This window comes from Mercenaria mercenaria, chromosome 4 (genome assembly GCF_021730395.1).
Source record: "Mercenaria mercenaria strain notata chromosome 4, MADL_Memer_1, whole genome shotgun sequence".
In the NCBI taxonomy this organism is placed as follows: domain Eukaryota; kingdom Metazoa; phylum Mollusca; class Bivalvia; order Venerida; family Veneridae; genus Mercenaria; species Mercenaria mercenaria.
The window spans coordinates 6217759-6237172 of NC_069364.1; the positions used below are offsets into that span (position 1 = coordinate 6217759).

The window sequence follows — 19414 nt, forward strand, 5'->3', positions numbered from 1 at the left end:
TTTCTAAAAATGTGTTACTTTACCAATAAATTCATCGTTTTTAAATGTACATGCCATCACTTGGCTTGGTAACAATTTTATCATGTCCTGTAAAATTCTGTACAGTTATTATAAGTATTTTTCATTAATTCCGTATTTTTTTTCTATGTTCAGTGTTCATTACTATGGTAAACACTATCCAAAGGAGCAAATTACTCACTGGGTAATGTTCGACTGGAGAATGTATCTTTTCTGTGAAAAAATGGATCTTTGCGGTGTTTAGATTTGTTTCTGTTATTCAAACGATTGTTAATTTATGTCAAGCGTTTTGTGATAGGGAGAAATGTCCTTCACGTTTCTCAAGCATTTTAGGCATTTTAACTTCATACAGATCAGCTCAAGAGAGGTTAATGTCTTAAACAAGGTATTTGGTATTCACTGTATATGAAACTATGTGACAATCGCCTCTAATATTATGCTAAAACCAGTTAGGAAATACATTGTACATACAGCGATTTCGGTCAATACCAATTTCGGACACTAATATGTAAGCACGCTAATGTAGTTTTTACTGACACTTGTACTGGCATGCGCCCTTATTTGGCATAGTATATTACCTTTCCACACCTGCATTTTTATTATGTCTAAGCATAGAAATAGCATCATGGCTATTGCTTTAAGAGTTTATCTATCTATCTATTTATACTGCAGCGCTCCTCTCTGCGAGTATTATGTGCAGCTGCGCACCTGTACAAGAAGTTAAAAGTAGATTGGATAGTAGGATAAAAGTAATACACGGTGTGTATTGCAGTATAAATACAGTTGATAGTGTTAAAAACAAGAAGGATTTACAGATAAAGCAGTTTAAAAACAGGTCTATCATGTTAAGCATTGTGTACAAGTTTGGTCACACCCTGTTTAAACTGATTCAGGGTGGGGGCTTGCACAAGTTGTACTGGAAGGGCATTCCAAAGTTCTATGGTGGCTGGGAAGAAAGAGTACTTATAGTAATTACAGGGAGTGAGGATCTGAGTATAGGAGTGGGGATGCATATGTCTTGTTAGACGGGATGGGGGCTGACATAGGGGGGGAGTGGCACAGCAACCAAACCATTCACTATCTTGTAGAACATAAGGAGGCGTGAATCAGATCTCCTATCTTCAAGGGTACGCCATCTCAGCTGACCTAGCATGTTTGTGACACTGCTGTAAGGGGAGTAGTCATGATTTACCCATCGCGCTGCCCTCCGCTGAATCATTTCGATCTGGTGGATGTTTTGTTGGGTGTAAGGGTTCCAAACACAGCTAGCATATTCTAGTTGTGGCCTGACTAGTGATTTATAAGCTACTTCTCGAACTTTTGGGTTCTTTCATGGGATGTTTCGTTTAATGAAGTCTTCAGAAGTTTAGTGTTCGGGTAGCTTTGGACGTGACTAAATTGATGTGTTTATTCCAATTTAGATCTGAGGATATAGTGACCCCAAGGTACTTTGCATCAGGAACTGTTTCCAAGACTTGGCCATGGAGTGTGTACTTTGATTTAAAAGGGTTTTTTGACCTTGTTATGTTCATAACAGTGCATTTTGAGGGGTTGAACTCCATGTCCCACTTACTTTCCCATATCTGTAACCTATTTAAGTCTTGCTGGAGGATGTTTTCTTGGGCAGAACTATTTACAGTTAAGTAGACAGCAGTGTCATCGGCGAATAACCGAACCTGTGAAATTAGATTTTTGGGCAGGTCATTAATGTAGAGTAAGAATAGAAGGGGGCCTAGGACGGAGCCCTGTGGGACTCCGGACGTTACTGGAACTTCTTCTGATGTTTCACCATTCACAAGGACAGACTGGCGCCTGCCAATCAAAAAAGACTTGACCCATTGCAACGTGGTGCCCTGAACGCCATGTTGATGAAGTTTATACAGAAGTTTCAGATGGTTAACCTTGTCAAATGCTTTAGAGAAGTCCAGAAGGATCAGGTTCGTCTGGTGGCCTTGAATTAAGTTTCGGGATAGATCTTCTACAAGTTCGAGTAACTGCGTTTCACATGACCTTTTTTCTCTGAACCCATGCTGAAGGTCATACAGGACATTGTTAACCTGGAAATGCTTGGTAATATTAGAGGCTATGATATGTTCCAGTAACTTACAAAGGATGCAAGTTAGGGATATAGGCCGGTAATTTGCAGGATTGCTTTTGTCACCCTTTTTAAATAAAGGAGTGACATTGGCCTTGGTCCAGTCAGCTGGGATAGTGCCCGCGTCAAGGGACCTTTGAAAGAGCTTAGTGACTAGTGGTGAGATGGCAGTTAAAAAAATTCAGAGGTTTAAGTCGCGTGTACTACATATTGGAAAATGGCCAATACAGGTAACCACATTACTACACGAAGCGTTTTCATTGGTCATGCCTCTGACCGCCATTACATGAAGACGATTGAAACATTAGAGGTTTAAATTTTTTACAACAAAAATTCTTGATAAATATGTCCTGTTCTTATGTTTTTTATTTACTATTTATGATTTAAAACAACAGGTTAGCTGTTAGGGCTAAAAAAAATCGTGACTACTAATAAATGGTAATTTCAATCGACCACAGTTTCCACCACAGTTTTGATTGTTTCTGGTTGAGACCTCTAGGTAGACAACGTAAAATATCAGAATGTAAAATCAGTCTACCCGAGTTCTCATTATTTAGACTACTGTAAGTGTAGACCTGAAAAGGACAATGAAATTTGCATCGGCATCCCGATTTGGTTAAGTTTTTTGTATGTAAACTGGTATCTCAGTAACCACTTGTGGGAATGGATTGAAATTTCAAACACTTATTCACTGTGATAAACTGACTTACACTGCACGGATTCCATAACACTGATTTGCATCTTTTCAAAATTATGCCCCTTTTTCGACTGAGCAGTTTTTTGTTAAGTTTTTGTATGTAAGCTGGTATCTCAGTACCCATTTATGGGAATGGATTGAAACTTCAAACACTTATCCACTGTCATGAGCTGATATGCAGTGTACAGGTTCCATACCTGTTTTGCAATTTTACAAAATTATGCCCCTTTTTTACTTTTATATTAATTCAATTGACAAGGCTGTTTATTAGTTTATTTCCTTAAAATTACATTTTTGATGTCATGCTTGTTTTTTTTTATTGATAAATAGATGATGGCCCCAGCATAACAATATGTAGCTGTTAGCTGTGTGTTTATTGTAAATTTCAGCTATGTATGCACTGCACTGCTGTACATAGACAGAGAGATGATGGAACAGGACCAGGGAATCTTGTGGGTCCTCCTCAGACCCTGAAAAGTATATCTAAGGAAGATATGATCAGTAAGGCAATCAAACACTACCTCGAAAGGAAGCAAAAGTCAGGTAAGCTCACCTGATGAAAGTAGTTGATAGCGGTGAGATAAGTAATCTTGATTGAAGTATCTGCTCGATGGAAAAAGTAAAACTGGTGATGACTTTTAACAAGGTAAAGAAAAAATACATGCAAACAATGAGGATGTGACAACTAAATGTGTTTGCTCAGCCTCGGAAACAACAAGTAGCTGATTAACAAAGGTGGTCACTAGCACAGTTTTGACTGCTATTTTTTAGCAAAGTGATGGTGTGGTAGGTAAGTTTTTGATCCCAGTTAACATAGGTTGAAGCCCTGCTAGAAACATAATCTAACATCATAATTAGAAACTGACTTTACTTCTTTTTATATTGCATGTTGCTCAGTAAACTCAAGACTTTCTGTTCAACTGAGCTGCAGTGAAGTGAGTTTACATGCATGAAATGGGTAAAGCCAATGCAGAAAATGTAGCATGAATATTTTTTTTGTCCCCTGGGGGGCTTGTAGTATGTTAACTGTTCATTATTCTGTGCATCTGTCCATCCATCCATCAAATGGTCTTGTGTACTCAACTCATATGGTTTTCATAGAATGAAAATGGAACTTGTGTACTCAACTCCTACAGTTTTCATAGAATAAAAATGGAACTTGTGTACTCAACTCCAATGGTTTTCATAGAATCAAAATGAAACCTGGTATACATCATCTACAGAAGTCTGATTAATGTTTTCTAAGCTATATGCCTCTTCTTTGGACTTAGCCATATTACAACTACCTCTTTACCTTCGGTACTCAACTCATTACTCCTCCTAAAGTTTCCATCCAGTTCCAAAGGAACTTGGTGCCTGTCATCAACATGAAGCGAACATACACATGTTACTGGAAATTTCATGGCAATTGGTAACTGTGAGTTTTAAAGTGCAAGGCTAATATTATTAGCACATCAGATGTCTCACTAAAAGATATAAAACATAATTATTTTCCCATTATTATTGCAGATGAAATAATGGAGAGGCACAAAGCAGAGTATGATCTGGGTAGGAGACATCTAGCTAATATGATGAGTGTAGATGAAGATGAACTTACTCCAGAAAAAATCAGGGTATATTTGATTTTCACATTATTTTTATCAATAAAAGGAAATAATCTGATTTTGGAAGCACACATCATTGAGCATCATTGAGAGTTTCTGAAAAAGCTTATACATTCATACTCAATCCTCTATGTTAATATTTGTAATATTGTAACAATTGCAATTATGTCAATAAATATTGTTTGAATCAAAGGAGTTGAACATGGTATAAATAATAATGTTTTAGTAGCTGCTTACTAGGAGAGGTCATATTTGCAACATGGAAAAAGGAAAAATGGTTATTTAATAGGGCTGAATCAGTGAAATACTAGTGTGAAATCTAAACAGGATAATTGCATTTATATATACATGTATTATGCAAATGTTTGCAATTATCACTTATTTTGCTCTTTAAGTTTGTAAAAAAAATCATGTATTTTCTGATTTCCATATTGTTTGTATAGATTTTGAGTAGAACAAACTGCTTCAAATTATCAATAGGCAACATGTATATATAAGTTCCTTTATTTCCATATAATCAGACGGACATTTGAAAAATAAAAGTTCCAGCTTTTGGAAAAGAAATGGATCATTTATATATCTTATTTTGCAGGAGGCAATTTCCTATCTTCTACCTTCCGGATTGCATAACAGAAAAGCTAGACCATTAATGGAGGTAACAATAGGCATTGAAAATCTGGTTTAGATTAGCTGTAACATACAGGTGTATTTTCATCTGATACTCAGTAACCTTTTAATTAACTTCAGTTGCAATTTATAGTATGACAGCGATTTTAAATCTTAAGAAATACATTATATCAGCCTATACAACTCCATGTGGTTAGTCCTGTATAGAGGAGATAAAGTATCCAGTAGTCTCACTGGCTTGGAGAGTTAGTGGCTCAGTAGTGGAGTTTCTAACCAGTACCAATTGCAGTTTATAGCAGAGTATGACAGCAATTTTACATTTTAAGAAATATGTTTTTTTTGGACTAAGCTACTCCATGTGATTAGTCCTGGATAGAGTTGATAAAATATCCAGTATTGTTACTGGCATGGAGAGTTAGTGGTTCAGGAGTAGAGTTTCTGATTAGTATCTAGCAGGTGACAAGATTTTATCTACGTAAATACAAAATTCAGGTGCCGTCTTCTCAGCTCCTTCCTCAGGGAGAGCCCATGTTTGAAATGAAAGAAGTAATTATTGGTAGATAGCAGAAGTGGCTAGAACTACTAGAACAAAAATGATTTTCAAACCTGATGCTATACATGTCATCCCACTTGCAGATTTATCCTTCTTCATTTGTAATATTGCTTTTTAGTTTATCTTGTCTGGTTTTTAAAAAAAAACAATGAGATTCTGTATGAGCAATTGCCTTGGTGCTATTTACGCTTTTTCATCGTCGTTGTTTGAGGAAGTAGGCCAAGAACCACAGTTTATAAAAGGAAATCTGGATATTTTTTAATTGTCGTAGATGCATATTTAACATTACATTTCTTATTTTTCAGCATCCATCATTTTACATACCATATGTGAAAGGTAAGTAACACAGTGATACATGTATACTTATCACCTTTCTTCAGCACTGATAAAATTGATTCTTCTTAATGTATCAGAGTGGCTGTAGGTGTGGAGATACAACTTGTCATTTGATTTTGAAAAGTTCTAGAATGCCAGATTTTAAATGAAACTTCTAAATTTTGGTTTTCAATTATTGTTGATGGTAAATAATGGTAAAGTAGGTGTTACACAGGGATTATATCTGTAAAGATGGTTTGATCGTAAAGTTACTGACTGGAAGTTATAAGAATAGGATTTGATCATTCTAAAATAAAATCTTGCTAAAGAACATTGTGAAATCAAAGAAATCCAAGAAATTTTTACCTGGAGTCAAAGATTGGGTCCTGTTAATAAGTAAATAACGATCAGTTTTTCTGAGGAATTGAAATTTGTTAATTCTTGACAAAGGTTAGGAGGTATACTGGAGCCACCATGTTAACTTGTTTCTATCTTGTTATGTTTTCTTTTCAGGACAGGAGTTTGACATGCAGGGAAGACCAACACATTTCTTATATTATACACTGAAACCTAGATACTTCGAACTGATGCATGTAGGTACAATTTAACTGTTGTACTAAATATTAATTAATATAGTATGAGCCCTGAATCACACCTTATCTGCAACATTGTCTTATAATGCCAATTAACCCTTACCATGCTTGACACAATTGATTCTGCCTTTGCGACAGTGTAGATCATAAACAATCTGCACATCCATGCAGTCTGATCATGATCTGCACTGTTCACCATTCAGTCAGTATCTTTTTGGTTTGCATCCCTTTTAACAGTTAATGGTACTTTCCAAATTAAAAGATGGACAAGTTCATTATAGAAATTTAGCAGAATAAGGGTTAACACTAATTATGTCTCCCCCAGGAGACATATTATTTTTGCCCTGTCCGTCCGTCCGTCCTTCCGTCCGTCCGTCCGTATGTCACACTTCATTTCCGAGCAATAACTGGAGAACCATTTGACCTAGAACCTTCAAACTTCATAGGGTTGTAGGGCTGCTGGAGTAGACGACCCCTATTGTTTTTGGGGTCACTCAGTCAAAGGTCAAGGTCACAGGGGCCTGATCATTGAAAACCATTTCCGATCAATAACTAGAGAACCACTTGACCCAGAATGTTGAAACTTCATAGGATGATTGGTCATGAAGAATAGATGACCCCTATTGATTTTGGGGTCACTCTGTTAAAGGTCAAGGTCACAGGGGCCTGAACATGGAAAACCATTTCCGATCAATAACTAGAGAACCACGTGACCCAGAATGTTGAAACTTCATAGGATGATTGTACATGCAAAGTTGATGACCTCTATCGATTTTGGGGTCACTCCATTAAAGGTCAAGGTCACAGGGGCCTGAACATTGAAAACCATTTCGGGTCAATAACTTGAGAACCACTTGTCCCAGAATGATCAAACTTAATAGGATGATTGGTCATGCAGAGTAGATGACCCGTAACGATTTTAGGGTCATTCTGTGAAAGGTCAAGGTCACAGGGGCCTGAACATTGAAAACCATTTCCGGTCAGTAACTTGAGAACCACTTGACCCAGAAAGATGAAACTTCATAGGATGATTGGTCATGCAGAGTAGATGACCCCTAACGATTTTAGGGTCACTCTGTTAAAGGTCAAGGCCACAGGGGCCTGAACATGGAAAACCATTTCCAATCAATAACTTGAGAACCTCTCGACCCAGAATATTGAAACTTCATAGGATGTTTGTTTATGCAGAGTAAATGACCCATATTGTTTTTGGGGTCACTCCATTAAAGGTCAAGGTCACAGAGGCCTGAACATTGATAAACAGTTCTGATCAATAACTAGAGAACCACTTGACCCAGAATGTTGAAACTTCATAGGATGATTGAACATGCAGAGTAGATGACCCCTATTGATTTTGGGGTCAATCTATTAAAGGTCAAGGTCACAGGGGCCTGTTCATGTAAAATCATTTTTTGGAAATAACTTGAGAACCACTTGATCTACAATGTTGAAACTTAATAGGATGATTGGACATGCAGAGTAGATGACCCCTATTTATTTTGAGGTCACTCGATCAAAGGTCAAGGTCACAGGAGCCTGAACAGTGACTTGAGAACCACTAGGCCAAGAGTGTTGAAATTTAGCAGGATGACTGGACATGCCAAGTAGATGATCCCTATTGCAGTCAACCATCAGTGTCTCTTTGACTTTCGCTCCTGACCCCTATTGACTTCTTGCCTATAGGACTTTGCATTGGGGGAGACATGCGCTTTTTTACAAAAGCATTTTCTAGTTAGTGGTATGTTTGTAACAATGTTTGAATAAAGTATAAATTATCGGCAAGATCATATGCTGCCCTAAAATTACAAAATGTACCACAATGCTGATAAGCATTCACCAAAATCCATGTAAAATGTTACAGAAGAAAGGAGTCATTATGCCTGATCTTCATTGTGCGAATAACAACAGGAATTTGAATTGGAGGCATTTGTTGCGAGGTTTTATATTTGCAAAATTATAAAAAAGTCAATCTGCTTGTTTCAGCTTTTTAATAAGTCGGATGTATTAAAAGTTACATATCGTAAAAGCGTTACCTTTAGACTGTCTACCGTAAAGATCAATCGCTATTAATTGCAGGGATGTTTTAACACCTCTAATTACCTGTAAACATTGACGACTATACCAGTAACAAACACGGCTTAACTTGTAATCTATATCCAGGGACAGAGATGTCAGTACTTGTTTAATTAAACAAACTGCAAACACAAAAGTTATGATAGTGTTCTAAATTAAACAGTTCTGTGGTTTGTTCTGTTTGTCTTAAAATTACACTATCCTGTAGTTATTATGAAATCACTAAACATAGCCAATTTTTGTAAATATGGCTGCTTCAGGACGAGATTTGCTTGATTTACATTTACTAAATTGGTTAATATTTACGCGAGGATTAATGTTCACGAGGAAAGGGACTTTGCAAATATTGCAAAAATTAAACCCTTGCGAAAATTTCGGCTTTCAATTTATGGCCTCTTGTTCATAATGAAAATTCCTTGCTTGTTAGTTGAAGATTAAACTTCATTATTCTTTTAGACCATGGCTTGGAAGCTGGAAAAATTGAAGAAAATGGTTTCAGGGAGTGATAGAAGAAGTCTTGAGAAAGAGTAAGTTTACAGTTTGATTTCCATACATATCAGTAGAATGTCTTTGCACATGTTATTTTCCTCATCCAAAGTACTAAGTTGGGAGAGACTGTGTACTAACCCAGAAGTTGCATTTTGATCCTAGCAAGGTTCTGCCAAGGCCGGCATATCCCGGGAGTCTTGCGTAAAAATTATGAGTGTCGCACAAAAATTGCTCTGGAAGCGTCCGTTGTCCCGTTAAAGAAGTTTTGGAGACGAATGTTGTATGGGACGACCGGAACTGAGCACAAATTGTTCATTCTGTTCCATATCTGAATAGAAGAGTTTCCCTGCAAAATCGTCATTTTGATCAACAATGAACAATTTTAAGCTACTTTCCTGTATCTGCAGAGCAGCAGACAAGAAAACATTCAGTCTAATGATTATACGGCCTAGTACTTCATGTCGCTTCATAAAAAGCCCCATAGACCACACAAATCTAATGTTATTAACCGTTCTCCACCCACTGTTTCGGCAGGTGATATTGAAAGTGTGTCCATTGTCTCGGCAGGTGAAATTGAAAGTGTGTCCGTTGTCTCGGCAGGTGAAATTGAAAGTGTACTGATTAAAATTTGTCGACCATTCCACACTAATTGTCTCCAAAACTGAAAATGCATCACAAAAACCACAAAGGGTACAGAAAATTCGGATGAAGCCAAAATGTAGTGACCTCAAATTTAAGGAGAGTTGCTTTAAAGAGTATCAATGGTTGGGTTACAATATAAACTTCAATTTTAGTAATGTTTCTGTCTTATTTTAATAATACGGTCAAAATTTGTTGTCCACAAGATTTTGAAAATGTCACATTTTTTATACCAAGGGGACGTATGTCCCCACCATTTTTGATCCTCGTCAGAACCCTGTCCTAAGATGTTACAAACAATTGATGGTGGTGATTAGTCAGAGTTTTTATTAGCTCACCTAAGCCAAAGGTCAGTTATGCAGCGTGCGCCGTGCGTTCGTCAATAATTTCTAAATTCTTCAAAACCACTGGGAAGAGTTACACAAAACTTCACAGAAATGATCGTTGGATAGCCCCCTTTCAAAATTGTTCAAAGAATTGAATTCCGCACAGAACACTGGTTGCCATGGCAACCGAAAGGAAAAACTTTAAAAAATCTTCTTATCCAAAATCGCAAGGTGTAGAGTCTGGATATTTGGTATGTGACATCATCTAATGGTCCTCTATGTAGATTTTACAAATTATGCCCCAGGGTTAAAAATTTTACATAGACTTATATAGGAAAACATCTTCTTGTCTGAAACCACAATACCTAGGCCTTTGATATTTTGTATGAACATGTAGCATTGCCTTGTGGTTCTCTACCAAGATTGTTCAAATTATTACCCTGGGGTGAAAAGAGGCCCCGTCCGGGAGGTCCCAAGTTTTACATAGACTTATGTAGGAAAAACTTTAAAGGCTTTTGATATTTGGTATGTTGCATTGCCTAGTGGTTCTCTAATAAGACTGTTCAATTTATGCCCATCGGATGAAAATTTGGAGGACATATACAGTTTTGCACACCGATCTTAACACTGACTTTCAGTGACCATGAATGTGACCTACTGACCTACTTTAAAAAATATTTTAGCATCAGTTTGACAATTGAAACATTTAGCTCATATTACTCATGAGAGTGATCCAGGGTCATCATGATCCTCTTGTGTTATTTTAGCTCCACCACCTCTTGTTCATTTGGGGAGTTTTCCCATTTCTTGCTTAAATACGGTATATTAGTGGATATTAGGACATATATTTTATCTAAGCTTTGCATCTAATGTTGAGCAATTAAAAATAGGAAACTAAACAAAAAGAATCAAAACACTACTACTGTTGTATATAAATTTGTAAGAAAAGTTTATTCCAATTGGAAAAGTAAATCAGCATAACAAAAATGTGGAAAGTAAGACATTTATAGTTTTTCAGTCATATCAAATGTTGATATGTTGACATATTGCAGCTACAGCAATTTGGTTTATTACAAATTTTCTTGGAGAAAACATTATTCATTCTATTCAGTAAGTTCAGGCTGTCTAGCGTCCCTAAAATTCCTACTTTTTCCTGTTTTTTTTCAATTTGGCTAAAATTCCTATTTTTTAAAAAAAATCAAAGGAAATTCCTAAAAAGGCCCTATTTTTTTCACAAAGATTCCTAATTTTTTAACTTTTTTGCAATGATCAAAAAGAGAAAATGTTTTAAATGTTGTTTAAAAGTTCTTCTAATTCAGAAAAAAACAATTTAGCACAGTTCAAAACAGTGGAAAGCTAGGAGACGTCTTTTCTGTAAATAAATCACTATTTCTGAGTTACTTTTATGTCAATCACATAAAGGTAAGCACATTACATGGTCTTTAAAGTCCATATTTTGATTTGAAAATTCCTAAATTTAGCCCTAAAATTTCCTTAAAATTGTACCAAATTCCTAATTTTAGCCCTATTTTTTTGTACAAATTGCCCTAAAATTAGCCCTAATTTTTTGTCGGGGTATGCTAGACAGCCTGTAAGTTTAAAGATTTTCAACTTATGAAAATAAACAGGTATTTCTTCTTTAACTCATTTTATGTCAGATCTTTGAATATTATTTGTACAAAGCACACTCAACAACTGTAATGTTAAACAAATAACTTCTGAATATTTTGCAAAATATACATGGGCTATTAAGTCTGAAAGTGGTCTATCCTCAAAATATTTACTGACAAATATCATTTTCTGCAAAATGTTCGTGACTAATAGCAAAATTTCACTGAAGGTTATATATTTAAACTTATCCAGTAATAAAACCCAAAATGTGATCATAGGTAGTTATTTAGTGAGTACTATGGAGCTTTCTAATTGTCTGTGACATTTCACTAAAATAATATAGCAGTTTGTTTAATCAGAATGAACTTCTTGTATACGCTTTAGTTTTCATTATAACAAGAAAGGTGGCAAGGGATGGCTGATGGGGACGGAGGCCAATATTTATTGATAGGTGACCAGATAAGCTTCTGTGAATGCAGAAAATTTTGGTCAGGGAAAATTTGAATTTGGTCAGGAAAGAGTCGGGGAAAAGTTACAGAATTTTATTTTTTCTGCTTTGTGGAAACCCTATTAAATTCGTTCACTAAGGTTTGAACTGATATGTGTATTTGTTATTTTAAAAATGTTATTAAAAAAGTGTTATTTCATTTCAAACATAACTACCGGTAATATTTCTGAATAAGACTCATGTTGAAAGGTGAGCAAAGTGTTTGTTTTCATTAAAAAGACATCAGGCCCGACATATCATGCAGGCAACTCATTGCAGGCAGGTTGAGATCAGGTCTGACAGGCGGTGCATGCAACTCTGTTGTAGAAAACATTGTGTATCACTTTATATTTCAGGCCTGATCTTGGTAAGGAATGGTTGTCGGAGCAAGAATTCCTAAATATGTTCCCAGGAGAAAAAGTAAATGAACATGAGGTGAGTCAATTGATTTGAATAAAGGAATTAAAAACTTGCGATGTTATTACTTTGAATATGCTGTTTAAGATATAAGCAATATAAATTTATTAGGTACCATTGTAGTTTCTTGTAGGTAAAAAGATGTTATGAAGAAATCGAAAACAACCTGTTGGAAATTCTGTATAACTGCCATGCAACTTCCTTTATTCTGCTCTAGGCTGTGTAAAAGACTGTGAATTGCACAGCATAATTATTGGCTAAGTGGCAATGCGTATTGATTTTTAGTCAGTAGGCCTAGCCTTAAACTGATTTTCCATGGTGAAGAAACATAAATTTTTGGAGCTGTATAACTACTTAAACATTTTCTGTTTTCAGTATAAGCGTTTTGTTGTGTTGGCACAGAGACTGCTTGATCATCCATTATCACAGGGAGAAAAACAGTTTTTAGACAAGTACCGAAGAGCAATAGTAGCTTTCTCAGCTATATCGGATGTTGAAGAGGTAGGTACTGTTTATACATATAATTTGTGCTTTACTTTGTGCCAAAAGAGATCAGTTGTTTTAAAAGTTCTTTTGGAGGTAAATTTCATAGATTGTTAAATCTTGTTATATTATTTTTCTTAATACAGAGAATGAAATGCCAGTTAAAGCTTTTGTGGTCATGATAAATATAATATGTATCTACATTTTCAGCCTAAGCTGGATGAGCATGGGAGGGAATATGTCATCGCAAAAGGTATTTTTCTTTTCATTTGAAGCAGCTTCAATTTCTGATCTGTTACATCCTGTCTCTAGCATATTTCACCAAGATTTTTCATGAAACCGAGGGAAGAAATTTACCTTTAGATCCAAGATTTAGACCTTGTCATGTCAAAGATTATTTTCACTGTATGGAGAAATATAGATCTTACAGGTTCCATGGCATCTTTAGGTAATTTGAAAGTAGTATGTGATGAAACTAGGATATTTGTTGGCCCTTTTTTGTTTAATATGTCTGTAGTCTTGCTACACATGCAAGAATCTGTAATTTGAAACACTGTACAATTCAGTCATATAAAAAATATTGGAGGGTTTTTCTTAACGCATAACTACTTGATGAGAACAATAATTTTAATAAGACATATGCACATTTTTGTATAAATTTTGATTACAGGTAGAAGGAAAACTGCAAAGGCAATAGTAAAACTGATCAGCAAAGGACACGGAAATATTAACATTAATGGACAAGATATAACATACTTTGAACAGATAATCCATAGGTAATTATAGTTGATACTGTCTATCCATGTAGGACAGCTGGCTACAAAAGAAACTGAATCTGCAATGAGGGTCAGAGCATACACTTGATTGTCTGTACCTTAAATGAAACTAGGAGATACCCATACCCAAATCAGTTGGAAGTATTTGGGAGTGACTATTGAGATTCCTTGCATGTGCAAAAATCTTGGTCAACTTTATCTCATTTTTGCACAGTCTATTCTTTTTTCTGTGGCTAGAAATTGTTGACACATAACCTTATTTATATTCATTGTGAAGTAAGAGTTTATAGGTAGCCTGGTGGTCTAGTGATCACAGGTTTGATGTCAAGTCCAGAGGTACAGGGTCTGAATCTCCATCCAAGCACGGGAAAATTTCTGAGATATTCTTTAGTGTCTCCCATTTAACTATTAAAGAGGCCAGTACACATTGGGAACATTATAAAGAACCAGACTGTCAATTTACAAAGAGCTAGGCTAAGTTAGAAAGACTTGTATGTATCTAAAAGATTTTGTTTTCTCTGTTCTTCAGACTTTCTCTTGATCAGTCCGTTTGGTCAAATCCCTCTGTGTCTGTACTGGTACAGGATGAATTCTGGGTCCTGAGTGGCTGCCTTTGTATATAAAGCATGTTTGAACATGTTTGTTATCAAAAAAGCTCTATATAGGTTTAGTCTAATTTAAGACTAGTATTCTCTCGTAAAAGAAATAACACCTTTTATTATTACCAAACAGGCAGAATGTCTTGTTTCAAACTTTACATTTGTTCAAAGACTGGCAAAATTTATGCTGATGGCAATGACACAGCTGCAATACAATGACATTGTCTGGCTTTGTTCACCAAATTAAAGTAAATGACCACCAGGCAATAAATTGTTTCCACGGAAGTGTGAAAATGCCAAAATTTTTATTATGCTTTAAAATGATATTTTATCCTTTTGCTTAAAATTTACTGTTTAAGCTTGTTTCCTGGCCTTTTTATTGGATGTAAATATACTGTTAAAAGTTGTATTTTTTAGCTCATCTGATTTTTTGAAAAAAAATGATGAGTTATTGTCATCACTTGAGCGGTTGTCGGCGTCGGCGTCGGCGTCTGCGTCGGCGTTGCCTGGTTAAGTTTTATGTTTAGGTCAGCTTTTCTCCTAAACTATCAAAGCTATTGCTTTGAAACTTGGAAGACTTGTTCACCATCATAAGCTGACCCTGTATAGCAAGAAACATAACTCCATCTTGCTTTTTGCAAGATTTATGGCCCCTTTTGTACTTAGAAAATATCAGATTTCTTGGTTAAGTTTTATGTTTAGGTCAACTTTTCTCCTAAACTATCAAAGCTATTGCTTTGAAACTTGGAATACTTGTTCACCATCATAAGCAGACCCTGTACATCAAGAAACATAACTCCATCTTGCTTTTTGCAAGAATTATTGCCCCTTTTGGACTTAGAAAATCAGTTTTATTGGTTAAGTTTTATGTTTAGGTCAGCTTTTATCCTAAACTATCAAAGCTATTGCTTTGAAACTTGCAACACTTGTTCACCATCATAAGCTGACCCTGTACAGCAAGAAACATAACTCCATCCTGCTTTTTGCAAGATTTATGGCCCCTTTTGGACTTAGAAAATATCAGATTTCTTGGTTAAGTTTTATGTTTAGGTCAACTTTTTCTCTTAAACTATCAAAGCTATTGCTTTGAAACTTGCAACACTTGTTCACCATCATAAGCTGACCCTGTACAGCAAGCAACATAACTCTATCCTGCTTTTTGCAATAATTATTGCCCCTTTTGGACTTAGAAAATCATTTTCTTGGTTGAGTATTATGTTTAAGGCAACTTTTCTCATAAACTATCAAAGCTATTGCTTTAAAACTTGCAACAGTTTTTCACAATCATAAGTGGACACTGAGCATCAAGAAACATAACTCTATCCTGCTTTTTGCAAGAATGATGGCCCTTTTTAGACTTAGAAAATCATGGGTAGGACAATATTTCTATTATACAAAAAAAATCAGATGAGCGTCAGCACCCGCAAGGCGGTGCTCTTGTTAAAAATATTGTTTGCCCAACATTTCAGACAAGCTATATTAGCTCCTCTACAGTTATGTGGTGTATTAGACAAGTTTGACATTGAGGCACGAGTGCTGAGTAAAGGACCTACAGCGGATGCTGGAGCTATCAGACTGGCCATTTCTAGAGGTCTACTCTCATTTATCCCTGTAGATATGCGAGAACAACTTAGAATAGGTAATTATTTAAGCTTATTTTCTCAGTGATAAGTGTTGTGTAATTAGTTGCCATTTACATTATAACATGAAACAGGTAACCTTTCCTCTTGGATAAATGATAGAATAGGTAATAATTTAATCTCTTATTGTGCCCCCCCCCCCTTTCGAAGAAGGAGGGGTATATTGTTTTGCAGATGTTGGTCGGTCGGTCTGTCTGTATGTAGACCAGTCCGTTTCCTGATGATAACTCAAGAAAGCTAGGACCTAGATCATGAAGTTGATAGGGAAGTTAGTAATGACCAGCAGATGACCCGTTGATTTTGAGGTCAGTAGGTCAAGGTCACAGTGACCAGGAACAGTTTTAACAGTTTCCGGATTATAACTCAAGAACGCTTAGGCCTAGGATCATGACAGTTGATAGGAATGTTATTCATGAACAGTAGATGACCCCTACTGATTTTGAGATCAGTAGGTCAAAGGTCAAGATCACAGTGACCCGGAACAGTTAAAATAATTTCTGTTCTTTGTGCAATTATTGAATGCATAAGGGGGGCATTTCGTGTTCTACGAGCTCTTGTTTACTGAGTGATAAGTTGCCATTTACATTATAACTTAGTACAGGTAACCTTTCCTGTTTGATAAATGACTTGGAGTTACACCTTCGAAAAGGAGGGGGTATATTGTTTTCCTTATTGTCAGTCTGTCATCAATAACTAGAAAATGCATGGCCTCACTTTGGTCAGGACTTCATAGTATGATTGCCTGCGGATTACCCCTATTGTTTTGAGGGTTAGTAGGTTATAGGTCAAAGTTACTTTAACCTTGGGACTGAAAATGGTTTATGCTCAATACCTTTGGCATACAGTCTTCGAACTTCACAGGTTGATTATCTGTGGTCACTGGAAGACCCTCATTGTTAACATTGATTACATTGACCTCTAGACTGAAAATGGCTTTTGCTAAGTAAAGAATGCTTTCTTATTAGTCTTCATAGAATGATTGCCTGTAGATCTTACTGTGTAGGGTGGGGGGATGGGAGGTAAAGGAGTTTTGCAGAAAGCTCTTGTTTACGTCTGTGTACCAAACATCTGATCTTAGGATGTTAATTATAGTTGTATTATTTTACTGCCTCCTGGTGCCCGACATCATACTAGCCAAGGATGTTTACTAAAGTATTGTTTTACAGCTTGGTAACTGATTTCAGGTCCTAGGATGTATATTTTAGTTGTAATAATTATTTTACAGCTGGGTACCTTACATCAGATCCTAGGATGAGGGAGAGAAAGAAGCCAGGTCAGGAAAAAGCTAGGAAGAAATTTACATGGTAATATAAGTTTCAGTTACACTACTTCATTTTCCATCATAATGTGCAAATGGATTAGTTCTTTAGTATTTAAAAAAAATCAGAACTGATGCTGCTTATCATAATTTACTGTAGATAACTCGCACCTTGATATAAGCTGCATTTGCCTTATATATGAGATGTAAGAGAAATACACACTATGATAGTAACACTTGTTATTCTGTTAATCAGATAAGCTGATCATAGATAGGCATTAATTACCACACAAGTTAATTGATTTGGTTCCTTATGTGAGAAACTGCTGAACAAAAAGTTGTGAAAGGTTACTGAAACTGCAGTAGTCATGCAAATCACCCACTGGTAAGTCTGCGTCATATCTGATTTGATGCTGCATGAAAGTTTTATCGTATGACCCACACAGTCAGATAATTTTCGGGGGTATTCTATGTGCTAAAATCTGAGATAACCTGCAGGGTATTGAAATTATTTTGCACTAAACACTTACAAACAATATCCACACTGTGTTACTGGACAGACTGGATAAAAAGTTCACATTCTTTGTGATATTATGTTTACTATGCGTTTCATCTACAGTACTAACATTTCAGCAAGTACAAAACTTTTAGTACACTTAGGTAAACCTGAACTTGCAGGTTTAGTGAAAACAACAAAAAACACAAGACGATTTATGTTAGTTAAGAAAATTAATGTGCAGTTTATTTAATAACTATTTTATTACTGTGTATTTCAGGAAAGCAAGATGATTGTACTTGGTGTACATTGGGACTATGTTGGCTCACTTTCCTTCATAAAGTGCGATGGTGCGCATGAACCTGTGGAGTTAATGTTTCTTACTACTAGTGTGCTTTGCTAGACATACGATTGAAATTAAGTTATAAAGCACAGTTACACAGAGATTCTGGCAGAATTTAGCATCATTGCATTGCAGTTCATTTGTAAAAAAACTTCTGAAGATCTTAACATACGTTTAGGGAAGTCAAAATAGCTGGATAAAGTGTTTTATATTGCTACATGTAAGATTGTTTATACTGGCTATTACTGATAGATATTTAACACAAACTTTGTATATAACAGCATTGTAAGTCTTAAATATATTGAAATTGTATTATTAAAATGTTTACAAAACCAATTATGTCTGGAGCATAACTTATTAATCTTGGATTCCATGATGAATCTGTGCAGAGAACATGAACCTAGTCTGTAGATCTAAGGTCAAGGTCACAAATTAAGCTCAATGGTCAAACCTGTCCATCATATTTCGTGTCTGGAGCATAACTTATTAACCATTCAAGGTATTGACTTCAAACATGGCATTAAGGTAGTACTGAAGGGACGATGTGCAGAGAACATGAACCTGGTCTGTAGGTTTAAGGTCAAGGTCACAAACTGAGCTCAAAGACCAAACCTGTCCATCATATTTCATGTCCAGAGCACAATTTATTAACCATTCAAGGAATTGACTTCAAACATGGCACTAAGGTAGGTACAGATGGGACGATGTGCAGAGAACATTTACCTGGTCTGTAGGTTTCAGGTCAAGGTCACAAATTAAGCTCGACAGTCAAACCTGTCCATCATATTTCATGTCTGGAGCATAACTTATTAACCATTCAAGGTATTGACTTCAAACTTGGCATTTAGGTAGGTACTGATGGGACGATATGCAGAGAACATGAACCTGGTCTGTAGGTTTAAGGTCAAGGTCACAAATTAAACTCGACGGTCAAACCTGTCCATCATATTTCATGTCAGGAGCATAACTTATTAACCATTCAAGGAATTGACTTCAAACATGGCATTAAGGTAGAACTGATGGGATGATGTGCAGAGAACATGAACCTGGTCTGTAGGTTTAAGGTCAAGGTCACAAACTGAGCTCAAAGACCAAACCTGTCCATCATATTTCGTGTCTGGAGCATAACTTATTAACCATTCAAGGTATTGACTTCAAACATGGCACTTAGGTAGGTACTGATGTGACGATGTGCAGAGAACATGAACCTGGTCTGTAGGTTTAAGGTCAAGGTCACAAATTAAGTTCGACGGTCAAACCTGTCCATATTTCATA

The 19414-nt window shown here is 36.0% G+C and overlaps 1 protein-coding gene across 2 annotated transcripts; it reads left to right on the forward strand.

The window, feature by feature from the left end:
- Window positions 1-283: 283 nt before the first annotated feature.
- On the forward strand, window positions 284-18475 carry LOC123550906 (28S ribosomal protein S9, mitochondrial-like). Of its 2 annotated transcripts, XM_045339392.2 has the most exons (14): window positions 284-403; window positions 3200-3353; window positions 4320-4423; window positions 5007-5069; window positions 5900-5930; window positions 6423-6502; window positions 9032-9102; window positions 12484-12562; window positions 12920-13045; window positions 13238-13280; window positions 13698-13803; window positions 15872-16041; window positions 17268-17346; window positions 18077-18475. In XM_045339392.2, exons 1-14 carry the CDS (start codon window positions 323-325, stop codon window positions 18087-18089), a joined length of 1200 nt encoding a protein of 399 aa, XP_045195327.2. In that variant the 5' UTR covers window positions 284-322; the 3' UTR covers window positions 18090-18475. The 2 variants fall into 2 exon arrangements, with proteins under 2 accessions (XP_045195327.2, XP_045195328.2); XM_045339393.2 differs by lacking the exon at window positions 18077-18475 and having other exon boundaries at window positions 17268-17350.
- The last annotated feature ends 939 nt before the right edge of the window (window positions 18476-19414 follow it).

Bases quoted from the DNA above. Each gene is read 5' to 3' on its own strand.
- LOC123550906 (XM_045339392.2), top strand. From the start codon at position 323: ATGTCCTTCACGTTTCTCAAGCATTTTAGGCATTTTAACTTCATACAG. The intron at 3,354-4,319 runs GTAAGCTCACCT...TTATTATTGCAG, and splicing joins CGAAAGGAAGCAAAAGTCAG to ATGAAATAATGGAGAGGCAC. The intron at 5,070-5,899 runs GTAACAATAGGC...CTTATTTTTCAG, and splicing joins AAGCTAGACCATTAATGGAG to CATCCATCATTTTACATACC.